Source organism: Myotis myotis, unplaced genomic scaffold (assembly GCF_014108235.1).
Source record: "Myotis myotis isolate mMyoMyo1 unplaced genomic scaffold, mMyoMyo1.p scaffold_m19_p_3, whole genome shotgun sequence".
Lineage (NCBI taxonomy): Eukaryota > Metazoa > Chordata > Mammalia > Chiroptera > Vespertilionidae > Myotis > Myotis myotis.
This window is the reverse complement of record NW_023416335.1, coordinates 160,009,918-160,024,552: the sequence shown is the minus strand read 5'-3', so window position 1 is coordinate 160,024,552 and position 14,635 is coordinate 160,009,918. Positions and strand designations below refer to the sequence as shown.

General features: G+C 45.1%; 1 protein-coding gene across 1 annotated transcript in view; it reads left to right on the top strand.

The window, feature by feature from the left end:
- Positions 1-13,103, top strand: part of NCKAP1L (NCK associated protein 1 like) — a 43,404-nt gene extending 30,301 nt beyond the window's left edge. The window contains exons 26-31 of the mRNA XM_036299677.1: positions 135-215; positions 3,771-3,864; positions 5,185-5,301; positions 5,883-5,992; positions 8,437-8,526; positions 11,697-13,103. Of these exons, the coding sequence (XP_036155570.1) occupies positions 135-215; positions 3,771-3,864; positions 5,185-5,301; positions 5,883-5,992; positions 8,437-8,526; positions 11,697-11,828 (624 nt within the window). The 3' untranslated portion in view covers positions 11,829-13,103. The remainder of the gene's footprint in view (positions 1-134; positions 216-3,770; positions 3,865-5,184; positions 5,302-5,882; positions 5,993-8,436; positions 8,527-11,696) is intronic.
- Positions 13,104-14,635: the final 1,532 nt, after the last annotated feature.

Below are 14,635 nucleotides of genomic sequence, written 5' to 3'. Positions count from 1 at the left end.
GGAGGGTGGGGAGTTTGTTTAAGCTGATGTTCTTATTTAAGCTGAGACATTCCCCCCCCCCTTTGTTTGTTTTCACCTGTTTTTCAAGGCACTGAACACTGTCTGTTAATTCCTCTATGTTCTCTTTCCTCCAGGTTTTCTCCTCTCACTGCCCATTCCTTATGGGTCCCATCGAGTGCCTGAAAGAGTTCGTCACTCCAGACACAGACATCAAGGTAGAGTGGAGTACAAAGTGGACTCCAGTGGGGAGATATGTTATTGAAAAAGGATGTAGCTAGGATCTTATAAGGGAGAGAGGGCTCTGAGGAAATACTGTAGAGAGATGAGCCAGGATTTGAATAGGAAAACACTGGGGGAGATTTTATGAATAGAGAGAGGGGCATTGGTCAGACAAATATTCTTGGAGAGAGAGGGCAGAGCTGGGGAGGCATGTGGGGGTGGAGAGAAGTGGGAGCCTGTTGAGGCTGGGGAAACATTACAGGAGGGAGAGGGGTATGCTCTAAGACAATACCTGTAGGTTTTCACTTAAGATGTGCACACAAGTTCTCTCTTTAGTCAGGAGCTTAGGTACTTCTTATAAAAAGATTTGTTCCTTTCATTTCCACCCACCCTGCCTGCTGTCAGAGTTTCCTTTCTTTTTCTGGCCTATTCTTCCTACTAGTTTCGAAACTTTCTGGTTCCTCTATCTGTGTCACTTGTCTCAGGCCCCATTCTGCACTACAGAGATGGAGAAAGAAAGAGGGGCTTAGGAGACACCCAAAGTTAAACATTCCTCCCCGCTCCCCTTCCCTTCTTGCATTATCTTGTCTTCTGAATCACCTGGAACAAACAAGCATATTATGCAGGAAATACAGCTGAAGGTTGGGAACAAGGGCCTTCAAAACGCATAGGGCAGGCTATTCTCTTGTTGATTCCTTTAAGGGAGGGAGATCTGTGCTAAGAGGAAATTGGTCAACAGGAAGAATTAAAGTTAGATGTTAAGAAAAACATCCTTACCTTTAGATCAAAATAGTTGGGAAATACCCCTCTCTGTCTGTGCAAAATCAGGTAAGGGTCAAATGGTCATGGGGGCTGTTAGAGGGCGATGTTTCACTGGATGGCTGCGTGTTTTGACCAGTCTTTGATTTTATGGTGAGCCTGGATTTCTGGCAGCTGCTGATGTTGGGGCCAAATGCTCTAGTTTAGCCTGTCAGGAGCTTGTCTAGGTGATATCTCCCAGGAAGCCCTGAGCTTTAGGCTCTACCCGCTTGTGAAAATAAGCAGGTAGAGGTGGAGAGGGGGAGAACCTGTCCATCAGAGATTCTGCTACTGCCTCAGGGGGTAAAAAGATTAGGAGAAGAGAAAATAAGACCCCTTCAATCATCCCTTTCTTCATCCAGAAAACCACATGTCATGGATCAGGTCCCTGATCTCAGGCCATGGTTGTCATAAGCAGGGTCATCTAGTTAGTAGGGAATTTAAGTAAAGGACAAAGCAGAATGTAGCTAAGGTTTGCCTTCTGTGTTGAGTACCATAAGCAAAGTGTGTGTATATTGTTGTTTGTGGGGTTCTTTGCATACGATACTCTACTTGGTTGTCTACAATTATCCTTGTTCTCTCAGAACATTTTAAAGGTTGGTTTTTTTTTTCAATGTCAAGAGGGGTATAAGTAGTTGGTGTGGGAGAGGGGGGTTTGGGACTAGATCCTGGGAACTTGATTCTAAATACATTGAGGGATTCGGGTATCAATCAATAAATATTAATTGAGTGCATTCTGTGTGCTTAGCATTGTGTTAAAAACTAGAGAGGATAAAAAGAAACGTTCCTCGCTTTGAGATAAAGGAATAATTTTTATTAGTTTATTTGTGGCTCCATCAATCCCTAGGGTAGATAGAGACTTTACAACGTGTGGTCTAATTTATTTTTCACAAGAATTCTGAGGCGAGTACTATTACCCCAGTCTTACAGATGAGAAAAGTACTATTACCCCAGTCTTACAGATGAGAAAACTAAGTCTCAAAGAGGTTAAGTAACTTTTAGCTAAGATCACACATTTAGTAAGTTTAGAATTTGAACCAGATCTTCTTACTCTAAAGCCTTTTTTTCTCTCTTCTCCATGCCATAAAGTTTAAAAAAGAATTATAATCTAGTTGGTGAGATAAGTCATGTTTCACCTCCTGTCTGAAAAGACAACTGAAATTACCAGGTGGTGTGTATGACCAGGGCTAAGTCACTGGTAACAATTTAAGGAGGGAGACATGCGTTTGGGCTGGAGTAATCAGGGAGACCTTCACAGTGAATATGAGATTTGAGTTAAGCCTCAAGGAATGGGTGTCACCTAGATATAAGTAGAGGAGAGGAAAGGACACTGTGGAAGAGGAAAGCATATGAACCAAAGTAAGGAAGTAAATTGTAGTTTGGAAAGTGAATAAATTACCCTTGCTATATTGACTGTAGGAAGTGTTTGGGGAAATAAGGTTGTCAACATAAGAAACATTCAAACATTCAAATTTTTGTGAGCTTCTTTGAGCCAACCTGTTGACAAATGCCAGGAAGCAGACTCTCAACGGATTGAGATGATGCTCCAGAAAATGGCAGTTTTGCACCTTGTTTTATATATTACAATCAAAAGAGAAGTAGTAAGTGGGTTACATGAAATCCATTGGTGATAGATTATGGAGGTGGGAGAAATCAAAGCCGAGAGACCTCTGGGATTGGATAAAAAGTAAAATGAACCCTAACCGGTTTGGCTCAGTGGATAGAGCATTGGCCTGGACTGAAGGGTCCCAGGTTCGATTCCAGTCAAGGGCATGGACCTTGGTTTCGGGCACATCCCCAGTGGGGAGTGTGCAGGAGGCAGCTGAATCGATGTTTCTCTATCATGGATGTTTCTAACTGTCTCTCTCCCTTCCTTTCTGTAAAAAATAAATAAAATATATTTTTAAAAAAGTAAAATGATAGACACAAGCTTCTTTTACTTAGGTAGGTGCAGGATAGTTAACTGTAAACAATTAACTCAGTAGCAATGAAGGGATCTGTGGTCTCCACAGAGCAGTGCCTCTGCTTTGAGGGGTTCAGAAAAAGGAAAATTACTTTGACATTCTAAAATGACATGTTATTGTAGATGCAAAGGCAATAGACAGGCTCAGGTAAGGTAAAGATTGACCTTTGTCAGGGAAGATACCTGCTTAGGACATGACTACTCACTATAAACTGCTTTTAGTTGAAAAAGTTTTAAAATTTTTTTAAAATTGATTTCAGAGAAGAAGGAAGAGGGAGAGAGAGATAGAAACATCAATGATGAGAGAGAACCATTAATAGGCTGCCTCCTGCATGGCCAACACTGGGGATCAAGACCGAAAGCCGGGCATGTGCCCTGACTGGAAATTGAACTGTGACCTCATAGGTCAACGCTCAACCACTGAGACACGCTGGCTGGGCTAAAAAAAGTTTCAATTTCCAGACCGTCCTTTGTGTTGACTAGTACTTTAGGTCTCTGACTTTGCAAGGCCGCCGTGTAACCTGTCTCTGAGTAGTCAGGTTAGCAGGTGGCTCCTTTTTGTCCACAAGGTCAAGACAGTAAATTTGTACTATGGCATATGTGAATGACAAGCTAAAACATTTGGGTTCCCCACCCCCCATAAGTTAGAGCAATGAAGGAATACCTAGAAAAGGTGATAGTACACCAAAAGTTTAAAACCTGTCATCTAGGAATCCTGACTTTCTATAGCTTTTGCCAAGCACTTCTCTCCTGGGAATTGTCTCCAGAATGTTGTTTTCTTCTCTACCAGGTGACCCTGAGTATCTTTGAGCTGGCATCTGCTGCAGGAGTGGGCTGTGACATCGATCCAGCTCTGGTGACTGCCATTGCTAATCTGAAAGCTGGTAAAATTGGGGAAAGGGAGGGCTTGGGCCATATTTTGGGGTGGGAAAATGCCAATGTCAAAGCAGCCTTTTGTTTGGGATTGTGAATTCAGAGACTATAAACTGGTAACTAAGAAAAGACTTAAAGTGTGGTCCCTAATCCCCACAAAATATTTACACAGGCAATTTGGATTTCTAGTTAGAATCCAATCAGTTGACTTGTCAATCAGCTAAAAAGTATTGAGAGTCTGTTTGATGCTTAGCAAGTGCTCAAAGGAATTTATAATCTGGTTGGGGAAATAAGATGAATGCAAATGAAATGAGAGAACAGTACACAGTAGTACATAATTTCATGCTGAGTTGTGTGGTATAGCATCTAGTTCCCCAGAGTGATCTTGTGCTCTCCCCTCCCATATAATCACCTTGACATTGCTCACTTCTTCTCCAGGTCTCCCACTTGTCTCTCATACTTTCCATTACACATTTCCTGTGATTAGCACATTCATACTTATACACACTCAGGACCAAGGGACTGGTTTTAAGCCCTTTTATAATTTCTAGATTGGTTCTCCTTCTTCTCTCCTGGTTTTGATGAGACTCTTGCCTTTCCTTCCTGCCTCTCAACCTCATCACAGGTGACAGAGTGTCCCCAGACTGCTTGTCAGCAGAGCCTTTTGCTAAGAGCTTTGTTCAGTCACCAGAGGAAGCTTCCAAGGAGTTAGGCCCCTCATTATAAGTGGAGGCTAATCCTGTCCCCTTCAGCAATAAATGACCTGCCAATAGTGCTTTATAAAGCAGTGGTCACCAGCCGGTGGTCTGTGGACCACTGGTGGTCCATGAGGTCCGAAAGGTTGGTGACCACTTTTATAAAGTACTAGAGGCCCAGTGCACAAATTTGTGCACTGTTATAAAGTACTAGAGGCCCGGTGCACAGATTTGTGCACCAGTGGGGTCCCTTGGCCTGGCCTGCACCCTCTTGTGCCCTCAGAGGATGTCGGACTGCTAGTTTTGGCTCTATCCCCACAGGCACTGGGCCTCTAATATGCATATAAGATCTTTGGTTAATCTCTCGACACTCTTCCCCCACCCCCCTTCCCTCTGAGATTCATCAGTCTGTTTCATGTTTTCATGCTTGTGTGTTGAGTGTCTGCCCCCTGGTAGTCAGTGCACATCATAGCTACCGGTCAAACGGTTGAATGGTTGAATGGTTGCTTAGGCTTTTATATATATAGATGTTCATAGATATTTCTTATCCTCAGTAACTCTGTGAAGCAGAACCCCTGTAGAGGAATCAGGACTCCTGTTGGCCAACCTTACTTCTACTCTTTTCCTTCTTACCAGATACTTCATCCCTTGAAGAAGAATATAAGGTGGCCTGCCTGCTCTTGATCTTTCTTGCAGTTTCCCTCCCACTCCTCGCCACAGACCCTTCTTCCTTCTATAGCATCGAGAAGGATGGTAAGTAAGGAGTAGGATTGAGGAACCAGTGCTGTTTAACCCTACTAGACCGCTGTACCGATTTTTCGGTAATTTCCGAATCTGCCGCTATACCGCTGTACCTAATTTTTGGTACTTTGCCTAGACCTATTTTCTACAATGTCTCCAAGTTCCATCTTATTCTAACCACTTGTTTGCATGTAACTAACATTTTTCTATATCATGTTGGTTTTTTCTCTTTAATGCTCAGGAGCCCAGGTATAGGGGACAGTTAGGCTCAGGGCCTCAGGTCTGGTAGGGTTAAGTTACTGTCCTGGGGCAGGGAGGTGAGATGGAGATAGGTATCTATCTGGAAAATACAGACTTCTGGCCCAGGTGTAAAGTTCTATTTCAAAAAGCACTTGAGAATGGACTATCCGTAAAAGTCAATTCCAGTGAAATTTCATAGGAATATCCTCCTCCTAATCTCCAGATGCCTCCTATAGGTGTTAAATAGGGGTGGCCCAGACTGAAAAAATGAAAACTTCTCAGTTGGTCAGCCTGGGGTGACTCACTTTGTTAATTGCTTCTGTTTTTCTCTCCCTCTATCAATAATAACCTAGGTTACAACAACAATATTCACTGCTTGACCAAAGCCATCATCCAGGTGTCTGCTGCACTCTTCACACTCTACAACAAGAACATTGAAACTCACCTCAAGGAATTTCTGGTGGTGAGTGGGTCTAGGTGACAAAGAATGGAAGGTTGCAAAGTCTGGTGAGAATTGGTTTGACTTAAATCCATAGATGGTTATTGTTGAGCAGGCTTTGGAGTTTAACCTCCCATTTAATTCATTCCACTTTGTGAAAGTTCCCTAACAGCTATTGTTTCAGCCTCTGCCCAAATGCTTGCAAAGAGCATCGGTCTATGAGTCAGAAAAATCTGAGTTCGGGTTCTAGATCTGCCAGTAAGAAGTTGTATGACCTCTGAAGAGCCAAACTTTTCGGGCCTCAGTCTTTTCACTTATTAAATAGGGCAGGCAGTTAAACTAAATCCACCATTCACTACCTTATCATTAGGATCCCAAGGAGCTTGTTCAAATACAGATTCCTAACCCTTATACCAGTTCTACTGAATTAGAATATCCTAGGGTGAGTCCAGATCTCTGTTTTTATTTTTCTCTCTCTTTTTAATAAAAAATATTCTTTTATTGATTTCAGCAAGAAAGGGAGAGGGAGAAAGGGATAGAAACATCAATGAAGAGAGAGATCATTGATGGCTGCCTCCTGCACACTTCCCTACTGGGGATTGAGCCCGAAACTGGGCATATGCCCTGACCAGGAATCGAACTGTGACCTCCTGGTTCATAGGTCGATGCTCACCTACTGCCACACCAGCCAGGCCAGGTCTCTGTTTTTAATAAAATCTCCAGGAGATCTGAAGCACAATAAAGTTGGAGAGACACTGAGTTTCATAAGGCCCTTTCCAACTCTAATACTGACAAAAGGACAAACCTTTTTCAAATTCTCAAACTTTATCATAAATCAGAACCACCTAGAAAATTTCTGAATCAGTGAATTAGAGGCAGGGCTGGAAAATTAGCATTTTCAACAAGTTCCCAGGTTATGTTGATGCTGTTCATCCTGGGATTTCACTTTGAGAACCACTGGTCTAGATTATTACTAGGGTCTGGTGGTTATAACCTTAGGCTATGTCCAATTTGTTAAAAAAAATTGTTTTAAAACAAATTTTAGCCAAAGTTAGACTCTCTATAACTATCACCATTGATCTTAGCTTTGCTTCTGGAAAAACACAGAATAAGTATAATCTCTTTCCATTATTAAAAAAGGTCTGGAGTTTTCCATTCTAAATCCTTCATGGAGGAATCACATCCATACACTTCTGATACATGGTCCATTACCCACCGTCTCCTTGAGCATTCTTAGCAATAGGGAGCTTATTCATTTACAAAACATGGTCCTGACTTAAGAACCAGGGCCTCATCTGCCTCTTTTCAGAAGGAAACACAGAAGGTCATATTCTCTTAGGAATCATACCATTGTCTTAAGAAGTATATGTCAGGGACTTGGAAGCTTAGTAAATGAGTCTCTATTTAAACTGAAACAGCCAGTCTGACAGATGGACTCTGAGCATATCTATACTAATAAAAGGGTAGTATGCTAATTAAATCAGATGTATTCCGGACGACCATCCGGATGTCCTGCCAGACAAAGCCGCATGGGCTGCCTGAGGCTCAGGCAAGCCACGGATGGTGGCTGCCACTGCCCAGGGATGGCCCAAGGCTCAGGCAAACCAGGGATGGTGGCTGCCCAGTCGCCCAGGGCCGGCCCGAGGCCCAGGCAAGCCGCCGATGGTGGCTTCCCAGCAGCCCAAAGCTCAGTTAGGGGGTGATCAGGCTGGCAGGGGAGCAGTTAGGGGCATCAGGCTGGCAGGCAGAGGCGGTTAGGGGTGACCAGGTAGGCAGGTAGGTAAGTGGTTAGGACCCAGTGATCCCGGATTAGAGAGGGTGCAGGCCGGGCTGAGGGACACCCCTCTGTGCATGAATTTCGTGCACCAGGCCTCTAGTTAGATATAAAGAGGACTTACACCAGATCTCTGTTTCCCTTTTACCCTTTTTGTTTGCTAAATGCAGGAAATCTGAGTCTGGGATACAATTAATCATGTTTATCCCCCCCCCCCCCCCCACACACACACCTCTTTGACTTGCTGGGGACCCAGAGGTGAATGGAGAGGACAGATATTCGGGAGTTGACAGGAGGAGAATAACAAGCAGACTGTGTCTGAATCAGAGGCCAGGCTCTGTCTCTAGTCTGGTGGGGAGCCAGCTGTAAACAGCCGATGACCAATGGTATCTGGAGGCTGCCTAGGAAAAGAGATGAATCTCCTGGCATACAGCATTACCTGCCTTTGTTCTAGGTTCTTCCCTCCCCCTTGCATCTCTCCCCCAGACTCCCTCCTGTTGTCCACACTGGCTGGCTTACAGGCCACGTGCATCTCTAAAACCTAGGGAATTTGCCGCTTTTCCACCCTGAGATTCCAGGAACATTCCAGCCCTTCTTAACTTTTCTCCTTGATCTTTTAACTTCCTGTAGCCTGAGGCTGTCCTACTCCGACCTCCATAAAAAACTGCTTCCCTTACAAACTCTTCCCTTACAGGTGGCTTCCGTCAGCCTCCTGCAGCTGGGCCAGGAGACGGACAAGATTAAAACCAGAAATCGGGAATCCATTTCTCTGCTCATGCGCTTGGTATGTATCTGGTTTAAGTTGCTCTGGTGAAAGAGAGAGGAGAGCTAGAGGGTCTTTTGGTTCCTGGTATTGTCATCACTCAAAATCATTAACTAAGAATTTAATTCTGCCTGATCCTCTGGGTCTAGGTTTCATATTCTGATTAACATTCTAGACTTGTCCTGTAATCTCAAGGTAGAGTCTTCAAGGACTTCTCTGCAGGACAGGGCCTTCCTGGCCCTTTTTCTGCAATGTTCTAGAGTCTGACCTGGTGGGGCAGCTGTGTCCCTCCGCCATAACTACTTTCCCAGTGCACATTTGGCTTTTCTTGACCACTTCCTACCACCTAATTTCTTGTCCTTAAGAGTATTATGAAGAGGGTGCTGAATAGCACCGAGCTGAACTGGGGGAGGGGGAGGAGGGCTCTGAGGAGGAAGGGCTCTTAGATGAAAAGCTATAAGGCTGGGAGCCAGGGGAGCCAGGCATTAGGCAGCTCCTGCTATCTCGTCTTCTTTCTTCACAAGCTGTGCGCTTTTCCCTGCTTTGGCAGAAAGTTCTGGGAACTCTGACTCAGTTAATTTTTTGAAAATCTTTTCCCCATGATTCTGTTTCCCTCCTCAACACACTTACTCATTGTTTTTCTCAAAAAGTCCAATTCTCCAGGCTAATATTGCACTTGGCTGTGGAGGAGGGTTCCTGCCCTGGGCCCTGTGTGTAAGAGGCCCTCCTCTGGCCTATGGGGAGAGGATATGCCCACCTGGAGGTTGAAATATCGACTAGTATACTAGTAGTTTATTTGATTTATTTAGCCATATGGTATGTGGCCTTCCATTTGGACTCTTGGCCCAGGACCACAAATGTTAGGAGCAGGCATACCTGGGACTGCCCCTGGTTTCCTTTAAATATATGGGCAGTGAGTGGTATTCATATCTCAGTTTCTCCTGCGGCCAAAGGCCTAGGTTGGGCTGATTAAGGATTATGATGGAGAAAAGAACGGACATGAGGGTATGTGTGTGGCAGTGTATATGGTGAGGGGTGAGAGGACAGAGGAGGCAAATGAGGGCAAATGCTAGTATTGTGCTAGAGAGAGCACAATTTTTGGAGCAAGTTAATTAACCTTTGTGAGACTGATTCTTTGTCCATAAAAGTGGACAATAATTTTTATGTTAGAGTGGTTAGTATTCATGAAATAATATATGTGAACGTGCTTAGTATATAATAGATGCTCAAGAAATGTTAGTTCCCTCTCTCTGCTGTTCATTTTAGCTTCTGGATGGTTAAGCATGTCTCTTCATTTTCTCAGGCAGTTTTCACCTCTGTAGGGTTGGAGGTGATTCTGTATTGCCACCCAGCCTGACCTCTTCCTTCTGCTTTGCTCCCTCCTCCCCCACCGGCCCCAAAGTGTGAGGAGGCGGCTGCCCCTTGTGGCATTGCAGTGAGGCCTGCAGAGTGGCGGGAACAGAGAGCTAGGTCCTGCAGAGTGGCGGGAACAGAGAGCTAGGTCCTAACCAGGCGCTTTTTATTGGAGAGAGTGACAAAGGGACTAGCTGCTGCAAAGCAATTTAAATGCAAATGTTTCCACAGAGCAATTGGAAATTACTGAAGGGGAAGGAGCTGTATTCTGATATAAGAGGCTACTCATGTGGCCCCAAATCCTAGTCAGGCACTTCTCTCCCCCGGGGTCTTTCTGTCTTGGCTGTCAAGCCTGGGCAGTTCCCACCCCAGTATTGCCATCATGTTCCTGGGTTTCACAGGGGAAAGGGATGACTCAGTCATAGAATTGTGGAATCTTAGATGTCAGAATGAGGCCAGATCCTGGCAAGTAGTCCAGTCCTTCCAATTCATAGGTGAGGAAACCGAGGACAGGGAGAGAAAGATGACCTTCAAGGTCTCCCCCAAGATATACAGGCAGATTTGGGACTACAAGTTTCTTGGCCTTCATTCTAGGGCTGTTTCCACTACTATGAATCTCTTCCAGTCAGGAGCCCTGTTATTTTCTGTGCTTAATGGAGCAAAGAATAGGAAGTCTTGGGCCAGTGAATCCTTCTTCAAGCTGTCACTCATTTCCCTGTACCCGAGGGTTGTATCCTGGAATAGAGATTTGATCTCTGTCTGGCTTAAGGTTTCAAAGTCTTGCCTAGCAAAAAATTCTTTCCTTTATCCAACCTAAGACCTGAGCCACGGTGTTACTGGCAGATTTCCTCCCGTCAGCCTGCAACGTCTGCTCTTCTGGGGCTGTTGTGTGTATTGTGTGTGCATGTGCTCGAGAATAGCAGGACCTTACACATTTCAAAGCCTGAAAAGGACTTCAGAGAGAGAAGCATGTTAGAGTAGATATGGTAGGTTCTCTTTTCTCAGTGAATTTTCAGGACTTGAAACACTAGCCATATTGGGGAGGCCCCATCTGTGTGAATTGCCAGAGGATATGGGACACTTCTCTCCAGAGTGTGTCTTTAGTCCCAAACCTCTTGAAGAGGAGAGTACTGAAGGAAAGACACCCTGTTCCTTTCTCAGAGGCAGGGACCCTCCAGCCCAAGGCTAAGTTGAACAGCTCTTGGCTAGTATGCCCTCCTACCCTTTCTTATCCAGGCATCTTGATCTATCTTTCTGCTTGGCTGTGGGGGCTGCTGGGATTATTACCACAGTACATAAGCTTCTAATTAAACTAATTAATCATGCCCGCTCCTTTATGCAGCATCCTTACTGCTCCACCAGCACTGCACTGAGGGAGGGAGGACACTGAGGCCCAGCACAGGAGGACCGTTGGGGATTCCAGGCCCCCCTTTCTTGGCCTGAAACAGCCATTGTTTCTTTCTCTGCCAAGCTTTGTCATGATCACTTTTACTCATCCTTACCTGCATCTGTGCTGCCCACCTGCCTATGCTTTGGTATCCAGAACAGGAGAGAATGGGCTTTTCTGCCACAAGGGAAGCGTTTCTTTCCTGCCTTCTGTTTCGGAGCCCTTCATATAACCTTGAGGAGGGGGACAGGGCCATTATAATGGAGGGGAAGAGGCCACATTACTTTCCTAGAGCTGAACCAAGTGGGGGAGACAAGGGAGTGTGACTTGGAACCCTGTTCACTGTAACTGGGATGGCCTCCGAGGGCCCAGGGGCCTGGATGACAAGGAACAGGTGTCACAGAGGTACGCCCTACCTGAGGTTCTCATCTCTTGGCCTCTTCTCTTCCAGGTGGTGGAGGAGTCCTCCTTTCTGACCCTGGACATGCTGGAGTCCTGTTTCCCTTATGTCCTGCTTCGAAATGCCTATCGGGAGGTTTCTCGAGCCTACCACCTGAACCGAGTGTTGACCAGCGCCCACTGAAGGGCCCTTTGGACCTGCCTACACCCATGCCATACTGGAAGCTGTGGGCATTTTCTCAAGGGGTGGGGAAATGGTGGGGTCTGGAGCCAGAGCAGATGAGCAGGCTTATGGACGAACAGTCCAGGGCTGAGAAATCATCGAGAGGTGGGGCAGGCTGGGGGAATGGAGGACAGTTAGTAGGGGCATGGGGCCAAGAGTGTGAATTTTTACAATGAAGAAATGAGTACAAATATATTTCTGTTTCCTGGTGAGTCGAGCTTGAGCTCTGACTGGCATGGGTCTCTCCGACGACCTTCATCACTATTGTAGGATAATGCGGGCGGACGGAGATGATCAATCATCATATTAAACCATAATGAGCTTATAATCCTCCCACTGGAGCTGCTATTGTCTCCTGCACATTCATTAGGACGATTATCTCCTCTCTTCCTCTCCCAAACGTGTTCAGCAAATATTCAGCCTGTTCCTACTACAAAGTCACAGCAAAGGAACCCCTCTTTTCCTTTAGGAGTCATAGGTCTCTTCCTCTGCCTCCAGCTCCCCTGCCTGCATGGGCAATGAGAGATATTCACTACCCCCAAATTTTTCACCTGCCCCACACACTTTGCGGGTAACAAGTAAGTTCTCCCATCTGCTTAATTTTCACCACTCCTGACATCACCAAAACCCAGAGCAGAGGGTCAGTCTAGGTAGTTCTAGGTCACATGACAAATTGGATTAGAATCATGTGGTTTCCTTCCTGGACCATTTGGGGTACTCTTCCTCCTATCTGGAGGGACTGATTTAACCCAAATCCCCTTGTCGTCTTGGGTACAGCTGTTGCTCCAGGCAGGGATTTCTCTTCTACATCTTAAATTTCACAGACCTCATTAGGTTATAGAGCCCGTAGAGTGGGTATACTTGAGGGAGTACAAGCTGTTTCAACTTAGCCCTTTTCTGCCCTAATTAGAATTTCAAGTGTCACAAAGCCTGGGGCGTTCAAGATAGCACTAAACTAGATTTGGTTAACCCCATGGCAGGAAACACTGGCCTCCATTGCATCACTTCTGTGCACCCACTGCCAGGGAGGCTGGAGCAACAGATCATAGATGTCACAGGTGTAGAGTGGTTGGAATGGCAAATAATTAACTAGTTGATTAATCAGGGTCGTGTTCAGACTTCCCCGATAAAAGGGAAGCAATTATTGATTTTCAGCAAAACCATCTGGCTTTTATTAAAGCTATTTAATAGCTGTTTTTGGACTTTGTATGCATGTTTGATTTTTATTTCTCGAGACCTAGGCCTTAGTCCATACTTTTAAAACTTGGCACCCATAATCAGTGCCCCAGTTTTTCTTAGCAACAACTGCCTGCTCTTTAGGATAGAAGCAACAGCGGATCCTGCTTCCTGCCTCAGCAAGTTGTCCTTCCTTGCAGCGGAAAGGACATTATGGTCTAAGGCAGCGGTTCTCAGCCTGTGGGTCGCGACCCCTTTGGCGGTCGAACGACCCTTTCACAGGCGTCGCCTAAGACCATCCTGCATATCAGATATTTACATTACGATTCATAACAGTAGCATCATTACAGTTATGAAGTAGCAACTACAATAATTTTATGGTTGGGTCACAACATGAGGAACTGTATTTAAAGGGCCAGAAGGTTGAGAACCACTGTAGGAGTGATTCAGGGTCAGGCCTACTGAGACTGAGGGCAAAGTTGATGAGGAAGAGAAGGCTCAAAAGTATCTGAACAACCTCTCTTACACACACGTCTCTGCGCGGGTCACCATCTCGAGGAGACGGAGACCCCCTTTTCATCTACATGTGGAACTGCTTAAAAGGAGCCTCCCAGAGGACCAAACACAAATTGCCGCAGGGGAATAGAGGGTAGACATAATATCTTTTATTTTTTAAATTAAAAATTATATTGAGCCCTGCCAGCATGGCTCAGTGTTGAGCATCAACCTATGTACCAGGAGGTTGCAGTTTGATACCCTGTCAGGGCACACGCCCAGTGGGCGGGGTGGGGGTGGGGGCCACACGCGTTTAGGAGGCAGCCAATCAATTGTTCTCTCTCATCATTGATGTTTCTCTCTCCCTCTCCCTTCCTCTCTGAAATCAATAAAAATATATTTTAAAAAATTATATTGAAGTAGTTAATCCAATGAACTAATGCAGAGAGATCCTGTGTATCTTTACCAGTTTCCCTCAATGGTAACATTTTTCAAAAACGATAGTATACTATCATAACCAGGATATTGGCAGTGACACCATCCACTGAGCTTATTCAGACCTCCCCAGCTTTACCCATTTCTCTGTGTGTATGTAGTTCTGTACAGCTGTCTCACATGTAGGTTCATGTATCCACCACCTCGATCAAGATACAGAACAGATCCAACACCACAAGGATCCCTCATGTTGCTCTTTTATAATAACACCCACTTCCCTCCTGCAGCCTCTTCCCCTTCCCGGACCCCTGGGAACACAAATCTTTCCCCTTTTCGAAAATGTCATTTGTCATCATATCTCTTTATAAACATATAACTACACATACATTTCCCTACCACATATACTTTTTCAAAGTGTTCTTGCATCCTTATGATATGTCTGCAAGGTAGCCAGGGGAGGCTTCCTTATTTCAGGCCGGTAAACAGATTCAGAGATGTTAAGTGACTTAATGAAGGTCATGGTTAGCCGTACATCTAGACCTGGGAGCTGAGCCTGATACTCAGTCCTAGACCTTTGCTCCCTGCCAAGACTGCCTCTTATTCTGGGAAGACTTAGTTGTTCGCATCCAGAGACCCTAGAACAAGCAAACATAGGAGAAGGT